The following is an 18,475-nucleotide window of genomic DNA, read 5'->3' as shown; positions in this document are numbered from 1 at the left end:
AACAGTAATGGTGTACATTCAACCGTTTCACTTTCTGCATGTGTTGACATGGGCACCGAGGAGCGCAGAGGCAGCATCTGTTCATTGAGTGGTTATGACTCTAGCTAGTTCATAGTGTTGGAACATTACATCAGAGTCACAGAGCTAACCATGTTTTAATAAAATAAAATATCTTAACTACTAGCGCTTTGTTATGTAGCGTAAAGGAATAGGCCTACGCTGAGGCTTTGTTTTAAGTGTTAGCTAGAAGAGAAAACTGTTAGCGCTCTCTTTGTATGCTAAGTGTGTAGCTGGAGTCAGCAGCCGCTTAGCTTAGCTTAGCTTAGCAAGAGTGGAAACGGCTAGCATGGCTCTGTCCAAAGGTTTTAAAAAAAACCTTGACTGAGAAGGGTTTGCCTTCACGAGGGCAATAGTTAACAAATAGCACTCTACTTCTTTTTTTTTTAAATTTAAACTTGTGTCATGGTTGTGAGGTAACGAGCCAAGAGGCACAAACTCAACTCCGCTAACACGTTCTTTTTAAATGGTGCATTCTGGACATGATCTGTATCCCTAGCAAAGGCACCAATTCATGCATGAAGAGTAGAATATAAAACAGTTAACCTTCAGAAACTATGCCATTTCTCTCCTAACTAAAACCAAACAAACTTTTTAACCATCTAACAATAATTTAGAATACAAATAACACCAATAGCTGTAATTATTAGCTTGATCAACTATAAAGGCAACCAGCATACAGTAAAAGAAAAGTAATAATTGTCACTTTTAGTAAACCATTTACATTGTAAATATAAGTAACATTTCAAACCCTTCTGTATTACACTGAACCAACACTTTACCAAAAGGCTACAGGTCATAATTGGCTATAAAACTACAAAAAAAAATCTCCCATGCTGTGAAATAAATAAAAACTAAATAAATTGAAAAATGTTAAAAAAAAAAAAAAAAAAAAAAAAAATGGAGAAAATTGTGCATTAGGAAGGGAGTTTCAATTCGTGCCACCGTGGCTATTTGTCAATGTAGCAGCTGTTCTGCATGCAACTAGAACAAACTGCCAGATCTTAGAAGAAAATCCAAATATAGCAAATTTTGAAATTCAGGTTAAAACTTTTCACACGCCTTTGTTTACTGCGTTTTTAAAACGTCTTTATTCTATTTTATGTACTTGTATTTTCTTCTATAATGCTCATCTTCCAATTCTATCACATTAATTACTATTATATGTACTTTGTACTAACTTTAAAGTAAAGCACACTAAGTTACACGCAGAGGCTCTCCGCCGCGCGTCATGCTAACCTCAGCCCCCGCTGCTAACGGCGTACGGCTACAAGTTTCCGGGCAGAAACTCACACTTGTGAACTTTAGTTCAGCGTTACCTGTAAAATATTTTGTTACCGTTGATGAACTGCCAGTTACAGAACAGATAATCCACATTCGACGGAAATCCGCCTGTAGATGGCGCTCCGTCACCTTCTTGGCGGGCTCCGTCTCTGTGGGCCCCCAGTGCACTCGCACCGTCTACAGTTACGACTCAGCATGTGGCAACAACAAAGAACAGACACCGGAGTAGTTTTTAGGGGTTTAATGGGTGTACGGACTCATTTAAAGGAAGTGATAAACACATACAAAAATACCCTTTCAATACATTTTTAGAAACAAACATCTAAATGACCTGCTTTGTTAAATGTCTCCAAACAGCAAAACACGAGTCGTTCTGAAACAGAGTGGTGCAGATTTCGTTAAAAAGAGACCTACCTGCTATGAATGCTATTTAAAAAAAGAAAAAGAAAGAAAAAAAAAAAAAAAGGAAAAAAAAAAAAGGAAAAAGAAATCACATGGTACAAATATGCAAATATAAATAAAGTGATAAGAAACTCCCCAATAATGAAGAATATGCCTTTTGGGGGGTGGGAAAAAAAAAACAAAACTGTTCTTTGTACATTTATTTGGGGCAACTGATGCTGAAAAAAATAAAATAAAAAAAAGAGCCTGTGTCCCCGCGTCTCTCTGCCTGCTGCGAAGAAGACGGCGCCTCCTCAGCATCACTTTACACTTTGTTGTATACATATTATCTTCTGCGCTGAAATCAAACAGTCGCCGAATTTCAGACCATAGAGATGGAAGGTCGGGGGGGTCGTCTCCTGACCAGCCCCACCACCAGGAGATGCTTTTTAAGAACCTCCACAGGAGGCGCGGAGGGTTAACACCCAAAAACGAAGGGAATTCCGTCTCTCTCCAACACATGAACACAACCAATCCACACACACACACACACACACACACACACACACACACACACACACACACACACACACACACACACACACACACACACACACACACACACACACACACACACACACACACACACACACACACACAGCCAAAAAGCTTCAAACCAAGTTTCGTTTTTTTACACAAAGCACCGCAAACTCTTTCAAGCAGGACTTCAACGGACCACGGGGGAGGGGGGGGGTCAAACGGTATCCAGAACAAAAGATTTTTTTTGTTTGTTTTTGTCTAGCCCTCCGAATGAACTTGAGAATTCACTTTAGGCGTCGCACAATCACAGGTACGTACACAAAACTGATATTGGAACATTGTCTTCTTGCGGCCATCTAAACCGTCCAGCGCTGACATCTGGGGCCTCGACCACACCGGGGCGGCAAGACTCAACCGTTTCTTTGAGTCCAAGACATACAGGAGGCGTGACACTTGTGACAGGAGGGATTGGCGTGGCCGTTACCGACGGGGTCCTCTTTGTGTTCCGTGCTAATCCCAGCAGTAACCGTACAGCTTCAGCGTTACCGTAAAGGATGGTTCCCCCCCCCCTCCTCGAGCTTACCGGCACCTGAGAAGCACTGGTGTCAGATCACCTACGCACCGCAAAGCGCGATACCAACCTGGAGTCCACTGTGGTGGTCCAAAGAGCGGTGGTTGTGGTTTCCGTCGTATCCGAGCGAACCTCCTCAATAAAGCCTCCTTGCGAACTGTATCCAAACCTATACAGTGTTTTACAAAAAAAATATCCAGGGCTGGAAACATTTTTTTTTTCTTCCTTTTTTTGGACAAGCATTAGAGAAAAAACAAAAAAAAAATTACATTTTTTTTTTTTAACTTTTTTTTTTTTTTTCCTTTTTAGATAAAACTACAATAGAATGGTCAAAAGACTTACAGTGATCTTTTGCTTCTTTTTAAGACAAAAAAGTTATGTACATCAACATTTACTGTACAGGTTTCTGTTTGGGAGAAAAAAAAAAAAGAAATCAGCATACAACAGAAGTATGTGTAGCAAGCGGGTCGATAAATGTTCTGGGCTGTTTTAAAACATGTTAACTGGGGGGGGGGGGGGGAAGGAAGAGAAAAGAAATGAAAAGAACAACTCCTTTTCCATCTGCACTGTGTACACTTTTAAACACCGAGGGAGAAGGAGAGTAAAAAAAATAACGATTAGTTCTGGTGTCGGATATCTCCGTGACTGTTGTGTTCAAAGCCCTCTGGCTGCGAGAGCACCTCACAACATCCGCTTTGACCAAATCACCTATCCACTGGCAAATCTGTACTCTAACGATGAGAGGGTGAGGTATCCATCCTGCTGCTTCACACTCGAGACAGACCGACCTGAAACACCCGCCCCGCCCCCCCCCCCCCCCCCCCCCGCCCTAAAGTCGTCTCCTCCGGTGTTTTGACTGAACTGTGAAGCCTCAACTCTACGCGTGTAGAAATCAGAGTCTGTTATTTGTGTGTTCAAGCTGTGTGGATTCTGGCCTTTTCTGTTTCCTTCAGCCTCTTGGCCTGCTCCTCCAGAGAGGGGGAGTGGGCTCTCTTGGCGGTCGCTCCGTTCAGCGGGTCGGCCCCTCGGCTCACCAACGTGGGGATGGAGCTGCCGACGGGGGGCGCCGCGTGTTTGGAGGCCACGTGTTCTACGGGAAGAAAGGGGAGGAGACAAAAGATAGCGGTCACCTTGCAAGCCCGCCGTAAGGTTAGCGAGCGTCTGGGTTGAGGGAGCCGCGTTCTCGGCTCTCGTTTGCTACCCGGTGGTTAAGGTGAATGGGGCTAGCCCCGAAGCTAACGACAGCGAAAGGCTCAGCAGCTCACGTTAGATCTCGGTCTCATTGCTGTTGTGCTTTTCTTATTCTCTCTCCGTCTTTGTTGAGACGTCGGTGAGGCTGTTTGACACTTCTTTAGCTCACATACTGCTCACCGTCTCAGTTCAACGCAGGACAAGCAGCTAGAATGTCTTAATGTCTAAACTAACAACAGCCGACAGAGTAACATTAGCTTTACCCCGGATGTAGCTAATGGTATGCTAACGTTAGCTTCCTTGTGAAGAACAAAGACCGGCACGTTTGTGTGATTTGCAGAAGACTGAACAATCAGTCAAGAATCTGTTCATTATTCATTTGTCTGTCGGTCTCAAAATCACTTAGTTATTATTTGTGGATGGAAACTAATTTGTCTTCAATCAATGGTCACTTTTTTAAAATCAAATATTTGTCTTTTTTGCTTGCAGAAAAAAAAAAAAAAGGTCAACAATTAGTTTTTGAAGACTCATTTCATATCGGGGGGGAAACAAAAGCTGAACAACAAATATTTGTCATGGTTTCATTTAAGAAAATGAAGTCCGGACCAAACAAATGGGATGAATTACCAGAAGTGACGACTTAAAAAGAAAGAAAAAGATAGAAAAAGAAAGAAAAAGAAAGCGGTTCATCACGTACTTGAGCCGATGACAGGAATGGACATGCCCTTCTCCTCGCTGACAGGAAGAGTGTCGGGGGTGACGGTGCCCTCAAACACTGGGGGCTTGGGAGGTGTGATGCTATGAATTCAATAAAAACAAAACAAAAACAGACAGGCCAAGAAATACAAAGTTAAAACATTAGAAAGTAAAAGACATTCACTACAACCATTTCTGGGAAACTAGTTGCTGCTCACTTGTGGCGGTTGAGGGCCAGTTTAATGGAATTTTTCACGACGCGGCAGCTGTTGCTGGCTGGTAGAGGCGAGGAGGCGTCTGGCAGCTCCATGCTGGGAAGTCTCTGAGGAAGGAGGAGGCGGAGTTATAGATCTATTTAATAACCCGATTCACTTAGGAAATCCATGGATCCGTGCGCCACTTAAGCTGTGGAACAATGTCATGTCATGACATAGTTTTAAAGTGGGTATCAAAGTGTTGGACTCCATGAAGACTTTCCATATATATCATTTTCTCTGCTTTAACGGAGCCCAAGTCCAGCACGTAGAGAGCAGACGTTACCTGTGTTCTTGAGGTATCGATGGTTGGAATGGGCTTAGCCTTTGATCCAGACAGTGGGGTCTAATGGTGGAGAGAGGCAAAATGTGCAACGGTTAATCTCCGTCTGTACACGGTCTACAAGAGCAGCCGGAGTAAACGACACCTACAGCATTGGGTTCTTCTCCGTGTGTGCAGGAGTCAGAGGACGGTGGATACGGCTCTTTAAATGCAGAGTCATCATTTGACACCACCTGCGGCAAACAAATTGTCAATAATTTAATCTGCCGTTTTTATACAAAACACCAAATTTTTATATATATTCATATTTTTTCACACACACACGCTCCTCCTCCTCACCTCCGTCTCTTTGAGCCTCTTGGCCAGGTCCTCCTGTGTGGGCGAGTGCGGCCTCTTGGCAGGCGCGCCGTTGACCGGGTCCTCCAGGCCGTTGGGCTCCTCTCGGGGGCTGCTGGCGGCGTTGGGCTGAACGTCGCCACTCGGCGCCGTGGCGACGGAGCTGCTGGCCGGAGGGGAGGCGGGTTTGGCTTTGACCGCGGGCTCTTCGGGATCAGAGGGGGACGAAACGAGAAGAAATCGGGATTATTCGTCTTTTGACATCCATTTAAGGGACATGGCTTTTTGGTGATTATTATTCTCTAGATTTGAAGAGTTTGTGATGTCCCATATAACAAAAAGGGACATTATGTCACGCGACTCTTTATGTAAACATTAAAATGTTGAACAGAATATCCCAGAGTGTGTAATGGTCACTGGAAAAATCAACTCACTGGAGCCAATGACGGGGATGGACATGCCCTGGTCTGTAGCAGCTGGAGCTGCTGTAGTTGTAGTTGTAGCTGTAGCTGTAGCTGTTGTAGCTGCTGTAGCTGCTGCGCTGGGTGCTGGGGAGCCCTCCGTAAAAAGCTGCTTGGGAGGGCTGACGCTGCAAAACACACAAACATTCGCTCAGCATCATATTGTGGACTTGAGCCTATTGTAAATAGTAATAACATCTGGGGAAAAAAAACAGGATCTGCATTAGAATAGAACATCTGCATTTGACAGCAACAACATGAAAAGGCGTTTGGTGAGAAATACACGGCGTGAAGCACACCTGTCCTCTGTGTCGGACGCGGGCTTAGAGGGTTTGCTGGACGGGGAGGTGAAGGGAGTCCCTGAGTCCGTGTCTCTGGAGCTGTCCAGGTGACTGCTGTCCAGAGAGATCCGCTTGGAGCTCCCCCCGTTGGAGCTGCGGTTTAACTCCGCTATGCTCTGCGAGGGGGGGGGGGGGAGAAACGCAGTGAGATACAATAACAGAAGAGAGAAACATTAAGTCATTAACCGTAGAATAATGTATTCAGGTCCCGACGTCTCACCCTCTTCTTCTTCTGCACCAGCTCAGGAGGAAGGTACTGATGGAGCTGTTTCTTCTTCACGTGCGTCGCTTCGATTTTCATCCCGTCCTTCAGCATGTTGATGTTGTTGGCTTGTCTGTACACTGCAGGGAACGACGCGCCGCGTTAACATCATTGACGACAAGACAGGAATATATTAAAAACGGGTTGGACTTTCTCCTAGGCAGAGACCAAGTGGCTGCCGGACGAGTTGTCCCTGAACACCGGAATCTTCTGCATTTATTTCAAAAGGCGGTAAAACAAACTAGCCACTTCATATACTTGTAGTATATAGAATGGTAGTACATGTACATGTAGCCTGACTAGAGTGACGGGACCTACCGGTGTCTGTGAAGGACTGGATGTCGTACGTCAGGTCAATGTTCACACTCTCCGCGTTCTCCACTTTCTTGAAGATGATCCCGATGAACCACATGGACACAAAGTCGTTCCTGTTACAGAAACACACAAGGAGCCACGAGAAAACAGTCAAGTTGTGTTTATCGTCTCTGCCAGGAGATTATGCGTTTGTGTGTGTGTGTGTGTGTGTGTGTGTGTGTGTGTGTGTGTGTGTGTGTGGCTTCACACATTTAAAATGATCACCAAGTAGGATATTGAGGGTTATAAAGCACCGCTCATAGCAAACTCTGCTGCACAGCAATCAAGCGCTTCATTCCTAAATGAATTAGCCCGCCGCTCTACAGCGGCAGCCTGCTAAAAAACCTTCCTGAATGTTGCGGCTACAGTCCAGAGTAGAAGAGTAATGTATATTACTTAGTCGGTCGGTCGGTCGGGAGGAGAGCTAGTTAGCGGTTAGCATCGGGTGGGAGTCCGGTGCTCTGTTTGGCTTAAAGAGCTAATAGCTAACGGAGCCAAACACACAGCAGGACTGACAGTTTCTGTTTGGAGGAAGTGTTAAACTCAATGAGACATATGCAAACTATGACTTCATGACCCACTGACTTCAGTATTTACACATGTCAACATGTTCCGATTACTCAACGACAAACAACAAAAACCTAGAAAGGGTTCGATTAATGATTAGCAGGAGTTGCCCTTTACCACCGAGCTGCTTGAACGGATACAAGTGAACTCACTCGTTGCGGTTCTCTTTGGACCCGGGGAAGGACTGGGGGTTGACGTGAGCCAGGGTGATGTACTCGTTCCTCTCCAGGTTTCCCACCAGAACGCGGATCTTCGACTCCACCAGGCCGATCCTGAGAGGGGAGAAAAAAAACGAAACCATCAGCAGGTGTTTCACAGAGTCACCGGTAATACAAGGCCATCTATTGCAGTGGAGCGTCACTCTTTACAGACACTTACCATTCCAAGTGGTTTTCTTCTGTGGAGGCGCTGGCGGTCAGAACGATGTAATGTCTGCAGCACAGAGCAGAAAAATCAGATGAAGTCAACGTGCTACACAGAGGAACATCCTGTTCAACCGGTCACACCGGGGCTCAGGTAGTGCGTCTCCAACAATGAAGCGGCAGCACCACCAGAACAAAGGCAGACAGGCAGTCGTGGCGCTCGTGTGGGAGGAACTCTCACAAACAAAATGAGTCGACCAGACTCTACTTGACCAAAGTAAGGAGGAGTCAAATGTGCCCAAACCCCCGAAAAAAAAAAAAAAAAAAAAAAAAAGGAAAACTTCATCATCCCGATTTAGTTTCAACTGCATAAATGCAATCTATGGCCGAAACAGTTGTCACACAAACAACTCGTGTCCACATAGCTTAACATGATGCCGACTGACTTTAAAAAAAAAAAAAAAAAACACGGAACAAGAAGAATTGTGAGTGATGGGCAACACCTACTTGTACTTTTGGAAAAAGTTGGGCGGCTCAAAGAGTTTGGACCATTCTGCCTTTCCCTGAAGAATCTCATCTGTGACGCTGAGGCCTGTTCACGCCGGACACAGTGGGACAAAGACGTTAGCACCAAATGTGGTAACAATCGTTACCGATGCCTTTTGATAAACTAGGTCAGGAAGCAGGCGGACAGATATGTCATTTCATGCCGCTTGGTTAATTTACCGTATTTGAACTCCTCGCTCATGATGGTGCGCGTTGACGTGGAGACGTTGTACGTGGAGTTCTGCTGGGGGTAGGCGGGGGTGATGATGGGCATCAGGTGGTATCTGTCGGATGGGTTTACCTAAAAGGAAAAGAAAGAAAACAAACACGGCGGAGGGACCACGGGAGAGATGAGAGCCTTCACCAGCAAACTCAACCCGCCAAACTTTACGTGTCGGGCAACTTCACGCGCCACAGTACTGCAAGGCAACGTAAGACCAAAGGGCTCACAACACACACACACACACACACACACACACACACACACACACACACACACACACACACACACACACACACACACACACACACACACACACACACACACACACACACACACACACAGTACATCCCAACCCACTTTCCCTCATCTACACTTTTTCCTCAAGTGATGCGAAGGAGGAGAAGTGAAGGAAACAAAATGGGAAATGAGACGTGCTCCTCTAAATCTTCATGTGGAGGGATTTGGCGGTCGCTGATGAAGGCTGCACAGCTGGATCACCTTTCTGAGAGCCACAACGGAGCGTTAGCATCTTCTGCCAGTGCTAATCATTTTAGCTATTTCTGGTCAACAATCTCCATAATTAGAAATATTACATGTGCACATTGAGCCTAAATGTCAGCTGCTGGACGACACATGCAAGGCCGTGTTCAAACAGTGTCCAGATCAGTTAGTGTCTGTCCAAGTATACTGCACACGTTTAGTTAGTAATCTGTCTTACGTTGGACGCCAGCTATTCTCTGACTTTGCCCACGTTTGAAGTGTTAAAAAGGGGGAGGGGTTACGTGAGAGTGCCTCGTCACCTTTGGGGTAAAAACACAGCCTGTACTCCGAACACCAGAGTACATTCTGTGCATGGAATCATTTCAGCTCTCCATGTGGATTATGACGAGCATGTCTCATAGAAAACAGAAATACTTTAAAAGTAGCCTGAACATTCGGGAAATCTTCTAATAATCTAAAGCTACACTTCAGACCCAACGCACGGTTTCTGTTGGCCGTGCTGCGACTGAACGAAAAGGACACCAGGAGATAATTTAAATGTGTTTATTGCTGAAGGGACACAACAGACATGACACAGCAGTTACAGCAGCTAGAAAGTTAGTTTTTCACTTCAGGCTGAAGACCAATTAGTCTGTGGTAAATATGTTTATGGTGTTATTATGAAAAACAGTGAAAGCAAGTCAAAGCCCCGGGCCAAGGAAAGAATATTCACAGGAAAACCTGCAAGAAGAGTGTGGAGAGGTGTCCTTCAATACTGACTGCACACAGCGTTTGACTGTGGGGGTGTAAGTATGGGATTTAAAAACACAAACGTCAGCTGTTTTGCTTTTCAATAGCATTTTTTACTAAAGGGGCGTGTCTGTTTGATAACAAAAAGAAGAAAAAGGACGTCCACGTGGGAAGTCTTCCTTGCTCCAAGCTGCTCTGGGGAAGCCTCCTCCGAGCAGAGGTAAGAGCAGAGGAACTCAAGACAGAGGACCCCAAATGTTCCGGGTCACGTGAGGACAAGAGGAATGAGGAGACATGACATAGGAGAAAGACAAATGGTTCTATACTCTCATCTAGTGAGCTTAATTTAAAAACACACCCACAAACTCACAACTTAGCAGATCGGTGCGTCTACACAGAACATCATTAACATGTGGGAATGAACCACCGGTGTCATACTCACTCTGGGATCCCACACGGGTAAATTCAGATTACTGTCCTCGGGCTGTTTCAATAGCACAGGATTGGGCCACTCCCTGTAGGACGGAAGAGACAAAAACCTACTGAAACGGGTGAACCGGCTTCGCACGAGGTGGTGAAACGCTGCCATCGTGTGGAGCGGGATCGATATGACGCTGCGGGAGCCGAGCTAAAAAACCCCAACAAAAACAAAAAAACACTCACCATTTGGAAAACACCAGGAAGAACTTGTGGACCAGCGTGGCGGCCACGGCGTTGGGGTAGAGCTGGCAGGTCCTGGCCACCAGCATGGCCCAAGACACTCCACCCAGGAAGCCCAGCATGTTGGAGTAGATCCCACGGCCTGCAGGAGGACGGAGAGGAAGAGGTGGACACGTCTACTGAATACAACAAGAACGCTGCAAAATCAGCCATGAAGCGTCTTTTTTTTCCCCTGCCGCTGGATGATGGAGAGCACTTCATCGGAAAAGCTCTATAAAAATGTTTCTATGGCAACAATATCGCCACTCTAACCCTCGTTGTATGATGGACTAGCGTCGCCGTACAAGCAGGAGGACGGTCCTCCGAAGAGACGGCGCGTACGGCGATGGAAGCACAACACTCACGAGCTCTTATCTGACCATCTGATCCCACAAATGAGCTTTTCTCTTCGTTAGGGACGTTCCCTCGAAAACGGGATCCGGGTGTAAATTAGTAAAGGCTGGATTGCTGAGAAGGTCTAACCTTACTTTTTAAAATAGCAGCGTCTCAAACCTCCTCTCTTTGACTCTCCAAAAAAACCCATTTGTTTATGTACAAGAATAATAAAGCGATGTTGATTCTTTCCTTAACGGTCTTTTTTTTTTTTTTTTTTTTCAAAAAGAAAATAATCAAGAACCGATAAGAGTATTGATAAACGGATAACATCCTCCCTAGTTTTGTGTGACGTATAAAGCTCAGGATAGACGCCGACGAAACAAGCTCCTCCTCCATTTCCTACAGTGACATCACGAGCGCTTTTCTGATATTAACACTAGAAACACGGCCGCAAAAAAAGGCGTAGCGCTGTGAAAAAAAAAAGGAGACACGGTGCAGTATTTTTTCCCGGAGAAGGACCGCATGCACTCTCTCCTTAAAGAGCAAAGTTACAAGAAGACTTGAATCCACTTACGCTTCGCCCACAGTTTGATGGCTCTCAATGTGAGTCTGAAGTTCTCTTTGTTTGGCACCAGGTACAGGATTTCATCAGTCACTCGACAACCTGAGAGACAAAACATCAGACAGGTAAAGCGCTGCGAGAGAAGCGCTTCACTCGTACACTTCAGGCGATGCTCTCCAGTGGGAGAGGGTTTAAAAAAGGCCACGCGGCGCACCGTTAAGGCTGCGGATACACCGGATGTCCAGGTTCCTCAGGATGGAGTCTCCCCTCAGGTCCAAGTTGTCTGGAATGGACTGTAAGGCCAGTCTGGCAAAAAGCAGGTCGATCTGCTCAGACGGAGACAGAGAAACAAGGGAGGAACCGATGAGGCGGAGGACAAGCGACCCGCAGTACGGCTCAGTAGGAGGAGCTCTTAAATGACTTTGAATTATAACCAAGGAATGAAAACCGCAGGATCAAAACCATCATTCTTTGCAAAGCTATTGTAGCCGACGGCCGAACAGAAGCAGTCCTTAGGATCACAGTTAGAGGTATAACCGTAATATTCAGAAATGAAATACTGATAGATTAACAATACACATGACAATACTGTGGAAATAATCCAGTGCCTCTCAAATCATTTTATACACAGTTATGGTTCGAGACACTCTCCCCACTCACTCACATTTGCATCGTAACAGTTATTGTTAATATTTTGGCCATGATAAACGTGTAGTAAAAACCTGACATTGACATTTTAACAACGTCTGTACTAAAAACACCTTCTTTGTCCTTTAGTTTAGTTCAGCATCACTTGGCTCTTGAAGGGACTTACCTCTATTCCGTCAAATTTGAATTTGATCACTGGTACGAAGGCGTCCTCCACCGCCTTGAGAAAGCACCAAAAAGAGACAACGTCAGCGACACACGCGAGACGAGGAGACGCCACACAGACAGCTGACGAGATGACGAGCAAGAGGCGAGAGTCTAGAGCCGCACCAAACACTTTGAAGCTTCGCTCAGAACATTCTCTTCTTATTCATTCAAAGTAGACCTGGCTCTTCTGGATGTCTTTAGAGAGCAGAGTTTTAATACCCGATCAACACAGTAACACTTATGGTCCAATCAAAGTGCACCACCTCTATGTGAAAAGTATCTGCAGGACGATATTTACTCAGAAGTATACACTTCAACAAATAGCAGCTGATTTGATAATTCTATAAATATTATTTAGTGTCAAAACAAACATGACCTAAAGGGGGAACAGACTTTTCCCCCATCGTGTATATCGATGTTAATAAAGACACACACACACACACACACCTAGGGAAATTAACATTAAAAACAGCAGACTTGACAACAACACAGGCGATGCTCGTGGGTATTGCTCTCTGCTGAGAGTCACTTCGTTATAACTCCGCCATCTATTCAGCCAAAGAACACTTCAGCCATGTTATTGCTCTACTTCCCAAAAACAGTGAACTCAGCTCTGCTAAACAGCGGGTTCTCACCCAGGAGCAGTGATGTAAGAGGTCTGCTGCTCCTGCATCCTCACTGAAGAACCTTTAAAAAAAAAAAAAAAACGGACCGATTTCTCCAAACGGGGCCCTTCTCTACCGACACTTACCCTCAGGTCTTTGATCTCTTCGTGCTGTTTGAATTTCTCGAAGAAGGACGAGAAAAAGTCACTCCTCTCTACGTGGCGCGGGGCCACACACAAGGCGTCGATGTCGGCTCCTGTAAAGAAACGGTTTTCACTTTTAGCAGCAACGACAATCTGATAAGTCGCTGCCTTCAAGGCTAAGGGGAGTCCGTGGGAGAAAACATCACGGACAATCAAGTCGAGCCGCTTCTCACGATTGCTTTTGGCGGCTGTCCAACTGATAAGACCTGACCCTGCTTTGTGCAGTCCCAGGCCTATGAAATGTAGTGGTGTCCTTCTGAACCCTGATGGACTCAAGTGGAGCCCGTATAGAGTCTCTCACGCGGTGCGCTCTGTTGCACGCGGGTACGACGCATTTCTGCAGGCTAAACTAGCGTCGCACGACGTCAAGCCAACGGGATTCTTCTTCACTTCTGGATTAATGCGGAGCATAAGCTCTGTGGCAAACGCACGTTTTAAATAATGACACATTTTGTTCCGCAAGATAATCTCCACAACTGAACGGCACTTTTAGGATTTTTTGGGAATGCAATCGGTAAAAGAGGAACTTAAAAAGCTAACACTACACCACGGTCACATGAGTGGGCAAACAACAAGGCAGTGAAGGCGGACTAGCTGCCGCGATCACTTTTTTTTTTGTAGTGTCAGGCTACATCCACGCTCACGCGGCTCCCCTTTAAAAGTACCTACAGTAGTAGGTAGTAGTAGGTCCACATGGGCGCTTCAGCACCGCAGTCTGAATGACCTCCATCCACACGAGCGCGCCTGAAAACAAATACCACTAAAACGATTAGGACTGTTCACAAACACCGGGCCTGCGGTGAGTATCACCGTCCTCTTTAAGAAGAAACGGAAAGTCCTCCGCTTTGCATCCATCACTCTCCTCAAAGCTGAACACCACGACTTGCACCGTCCACTCCGTAGGGCGGATAACGCCGCTCGCTAATCTCTACCAATAACAGCCGCTTCCTCCACACGTAGGCAGTAGTAACATTAGAAAATACAGAATTTAACTGGACAACAGCTGCTAGTATAGACAGCAGTCGATGCGTAATCAACGCTGTAGGTTTTTTTGTCTTTTGGCGGTGGGACAGAAGAGCTACGTTTCCGCCCACACCGCGAGTCGACCGCAGAGATTTCAAATGAACACGGCGTCGGCAGCGTTTACAAACCTCTCCGTTTTTTGGTGGGGGGTTTCAAACTCCGTAGTGTAGACGCTGAGTGTAAACGTAGCAAAAAGATGAGTTTTTAAAATGGAATCGTAGTAGTTTTAAGACACGTAAAGGCTTGTAACTTCACTAGAGGGGTGTTCACTGACCCACCATGGAACAAGATGTTCAAATATCTAAAGCTTGTGTGAACCACAGACCGTAGGCTCCGGCAGCTCACCAAAAAACCCACTGAAAAGAATCCATCCTCTCTGAGACGAGCTAATATAACACGCTACTTTCTCACAAACTGGAATTTATATTCTCTAATAAATGAGACGTGCTGAGCAAATGTTCATAAGTACACAATTAGGCGAGGGGGTTCATTACTTTTGCACACCAACTTTTCATGCGTTTGAATTTGTGTTGCTTCATAAAAATGAACACAACTCTGTATTATGAAGCGTGAATTAGGCTTACATTAACACTGGCAAAGCCAAAGAAATGACGATGATGATGATGATGATGATGATGATGATGATCTGTTATTGATGGGAATGTTTGGACAGACTCTGTCTCCACGATGAACAAAACACAGAGATTCAAATAAAGTTTTCAACCAACAGTAATCTATGTGGGAGTGCCCCCTGTGAAGGTGACTTTGTTTTTTTACTCAATGGCTCGGCTCACACTGAAAATCCACCCGGTGACATATAGCTGACACCAGTCAACGAGTTCAAAAATGAAATCACCACCAGAACCATGATCAATCGTACAGATTAGCTTGGAACATCTGTACTAATTCAGAGTCATGTAAAAACTATCGTTTTAGGATTTTATAAAATTTTGTTCCACAACAAATACAAAAAAAACATAGCAATGTATCTCTCTGCTATGCATGTATTGTTTTTTTTGTAAACTGACTTTCATCTTCTCACTTGTTGCGTTTGTCGTTTAAAGCGACGAGGTTCTCCGACTGCATTCACACGAACCTTCCGGTCTATAGCAGGCCGACGTTTACACAGCTCTTAGACCTCAAAACTAGTCTTTTCAAAAACACCCTCAAAAGCAGGGGAACGCGACAAAGCCCGCCTCGTGCTTCAGCGTGGTCAGGCTGAACTGTGCTTTTCAAAAAAAAACAAAAAAACAACGAGATCGGCCCGATTAGACGGGGACGAGCGCGGCGTCGCTGTGACGTTCAGATAAGCTCCATCGCTCTCTGGACCCGTTCAACGCCAATATGAGCCGAGCACACAGAACATGGTACATGGGACGTCATCGATGTTTGACGTGATTTGATGTCGCTGCAATTACTCGACGTACCTTTTGTGTGCACTCCGAGTCTGTACGAACCAAATGTAAATATCTTGCCCCCGACGCAGCTTATAGCTGATGGTGGGAGGTTCTGTAGGGGAGACAAGTGAACACACAGTGAAATCAGTGCGTTTCAGGTGACCACCATTAATGACCGTCCTGTAAAAACGCATTCAACACAAACCCCACCTTTAATTCACTAATCTCTGCGATCCATTCTTTCACAAAGTTATTCAGCTTCCCGAGAACTGCAAGTCTGAAACGGAGATACATCTGTTAGCGGGCGTTTCATTCACAATCCGGCCCTCTCACTAAATCATACACACCAAACAAATTCATATATATATATATATATATATATATATATATATATATATATATATATATATATATATATATATATATATTTAGCTATAGGAACAAACACAATGCAGTACACAAGCTGTACGATAAATGCTACCTTCTGTAAAGCTTAATAGTTTCTATGTTGTTTAGAATACCAGAGACGTGATGGTGCATTGTATCAAAAGCGGTCATGGTTTTTTCCGTGCACCCCTTGTAACCGGCTCACGGTGATGTTATGGTAAATAGAAGAAAAAAAAAAAAAAAAGACACTTCCTGTTCCTCACCTATGGTTCAATTCCTCTTCGTCTTCGAACACCCCAAACGGTTTCATGGCGTCACAGAGCTTCTTGGTGTACTGGTGGTCTAGTTCTCGTGGGGGTGCCAGGCTGATGGCAGAGGTGATGCCGTAGTGTTTCTGAGGCTGCTGCCCACCAGGCATGTTGCTGCGAGGGAACAATACATGCAGTGACAGCCAACGTTACTACTCGACACTTCACGTTAACTACGGGGTTTTCGTTTTGTTTTCACGTCATAGTTTCTCAAACCTCGTCTTAATTAAAAAGCGAGAATGCCGAGTTAAAGCGGATGCATTTATGTGCCACGGCCGCATTTTGTTAAGCGTTGTGCTTTGCTAGTTTCTGCCCCCCCTTGCTATTAATGCCGCGAGCCCCATGTGTAAACACGCTACATACTACTCTGACAGCAATGTGCTTAATGCACAGTACTCACACAACAAAGCGCATTCACGACTTCACAGTTGCGCGCGACTCAAAATCTGAAAAGTGACTTCGTTAAAATAGCAGAAACGTGTTCGAAACGAGCTAGGTTAGTATCCAAGCTGGCGGCGAACGAACGTTAGCCGAGAGGCTACAAACAGGTTGGAAGCGCTAACAAATTGGCTAATTTAGCAAGTTAGCAAACGTTAGCTGGCTGCTACGGGAAAATAGGTTGAGCATTAGCGAGCGACTCGCACACCAGTCAGACCCATTCAACGGTTGGCATTTTATCAAACAAACGCGAGTGCTATCCGTTCATTTGGTTAGGCGGATTCACACCATAGTTACCCAACAACAAACAAGCGGGCTAGCCAGCAAACGGTGGCTGCGGGCCTTGTTTGGTTGTTGTGACAGTTGGCTAACGTTAGCTTTTAGCCTATTCTTCAGGACACTCTCAAAACGCGAGCAAAAACGGCCACAAATGGATAATGCGCCACATGCACGACTTACCTTGACATTTCTTTCATGACACTCTGAAAAGCTTGCGCTGTTTTTCTTGCTGTGAACCCGTAAAAAAAACTAAGAAAGTCAGCAAGTAGAAATGATAACAGCCTCGACCTGATTACAACAATGGTCACTTTCCAGAGAGCAGTTCAAACCTTCCCACTGAACCGGAATCACTTCTTATAAGATAACGTATCAGCGCGTAACGCGGAGAGAATATTCATACCTAACGAAATGGTTTACAAAACGCGCAGGGTTTATTGGAACGCTTGCACCTGACACGCGCTTCGTAAACTGTTGGGACTTTTTTTTTTTTTTTTTTTTATTCAAAACTACAAATGTAACGGCATTTTGTCGGAACAATGTCTGCGTGCAGCACGCTGGTACACCGTCGTCAGAAGTTAGGCACCTCCCTCGCCGAAGCCACAAGTCACGTGACCTCCGAGGCCCGATTCTGCTGCTGAGCCGCTGAGCACCGCTGCTGGCTGCAACACGGTCCACGCACCTGTCACACAAAGTGGAGTTTATGTCGATGAAACACGACATACGACGATAAAAATCGAATTGGGATATATTTTAAATGACTTAGCTTAAAAAGCTAAATCGTAATACATTGGTGGGAGAACCAACCACATGTGAAGCCCTTCATTACAGGTGGTCATTTAAGTATTAAACATGCTGTATGAATTCATGTAACTGTTGTAAGTATTCAATAAGACAGTCGCTATTGTGATACAGTGACATACTGTATTTTGGGATTGTTTTGACAAAAAAGAAAAATATATATATTTCATTAGTGCATAGTGCATTTCTATGCCAAAAAACTGCAGTTTTTAATGTTTGCTTAGTTCTGTTGTGTCCACCAGGACAGAAAAACAAGATAGATGGAGGGAAGGTTAAATATAAAAACTAATAAGAAACTGGATGAATACATAATAATAAAGTATGAGATTTTAGGGCCACTAATCGTCACAGACGATTGCTTATATCTGTGTGTTGCAGCTGATACTGATATCCAATAACAGATACTCTTGCTTAAGGACAATAATGGCAACATTTTGAACCAATTCTTTTCCCGCTGTGAATAAAAACGTTGGAAACAAAATGCAATTGTTCACAATCATATTGTGTCTTAAAGATTAAGATTGCAATGAATACAAATGTTCTTATGACATTATACATACATACAGAACAGAAAGACAAAATGACACATAATGTGTGCATCCTTAGAATAAATTCAGATAACTATATATATATATATATATATATA

The 18,475-nt window shown here is 44.8% G+C and overlaps 1 protein-coding gene across 1 annotated transcript; it reads right to left on the bottom strand.

The window, feature by feature from the left end:
- Positions 1-3,650: 3,650 nt before the first annotated feature.
- Positions 3,651-17,702, bottom strand: papolg (poly(A) polymerase gamma). The gene is made up of 24 exons (XM_068727319.1): positions 17,212-17,702; positions 16,270-16,428; positions 15,830-15,896; positions 15,650-15,731; positions 13,143-13,252; positions 12,351-12,404; positions 11,751-11,862; positions 11,549-11,638; positions 10,603-10,741; positions 10,382-10,454; positions 8,667-8,787; positions 8,448-8,532; positions 7,957-8,010; positions 7,731-7,850; positions 6,976-7,085; positions 6,616-6,737; positions 6,354-6,511; positions 6,028-6,182; positions 5,597-5,799; positions 5,407-5,490; positions 5,261-5,320; positions 4,939-5,042; positions 4,722-4,822; positions 3,651-3,923 (listed from the first exon to the last, which is right to left on the bottom strand). Exons 1-24 carry the CDS (start codon positions 17,226-17,228, stop codon positions 3,748-3,750), a joined length of 2,556 nt encoding a protein of 851 aa, XP_068583420.1. The 5' UTR covers positions 17,229-17,702; the 3' UTR covers positions 3,651-3,747.
- Between the last annotated feature and the right edge of the window lie 773 nt (positions 17,703-18,475).

Source organism: Cebidichthys violaceus, unplaced genomic scaffold (assembly GCF_023349555.1).
Source record: "Cebidichthys violaceus isolate CVI_PGR_0920_01 unplaced genomic scaffold, fCebVio1.0.p SCAF_10, whole genome shotgun sequence".
Lineage (NCBI taxonomy): Eukaryota > Metazoa > Chordata > Actinopteri > Perciformes > Stichaeidae > Cebidichthys > Cebidichthys violaceus.
The sequence above is the reverse complement of the archived record's forward strand: the minus strand, read 5'-3'. Positions and strand labels throughout refer to the sequence as shown.

Coding starts and splice junctions, on each gene's coding strand:
- papolg (XM_068727319.1), bottom strand. Junction 10,742..11,548: donor CATCAAACTGTGGGCGAAGC/GTAAGTGGATTC, acceptor GTCCTCCTGCAG/GCCGTGGGATCTACTCCAAC. Junction 6,512..6,615: donor TGGTGCAGAAGAAGAAGAGG/GTGAGACGTCGG, acceptor CCCCCCTCGCAG/AGCATAGCGGAGTTAAACCG.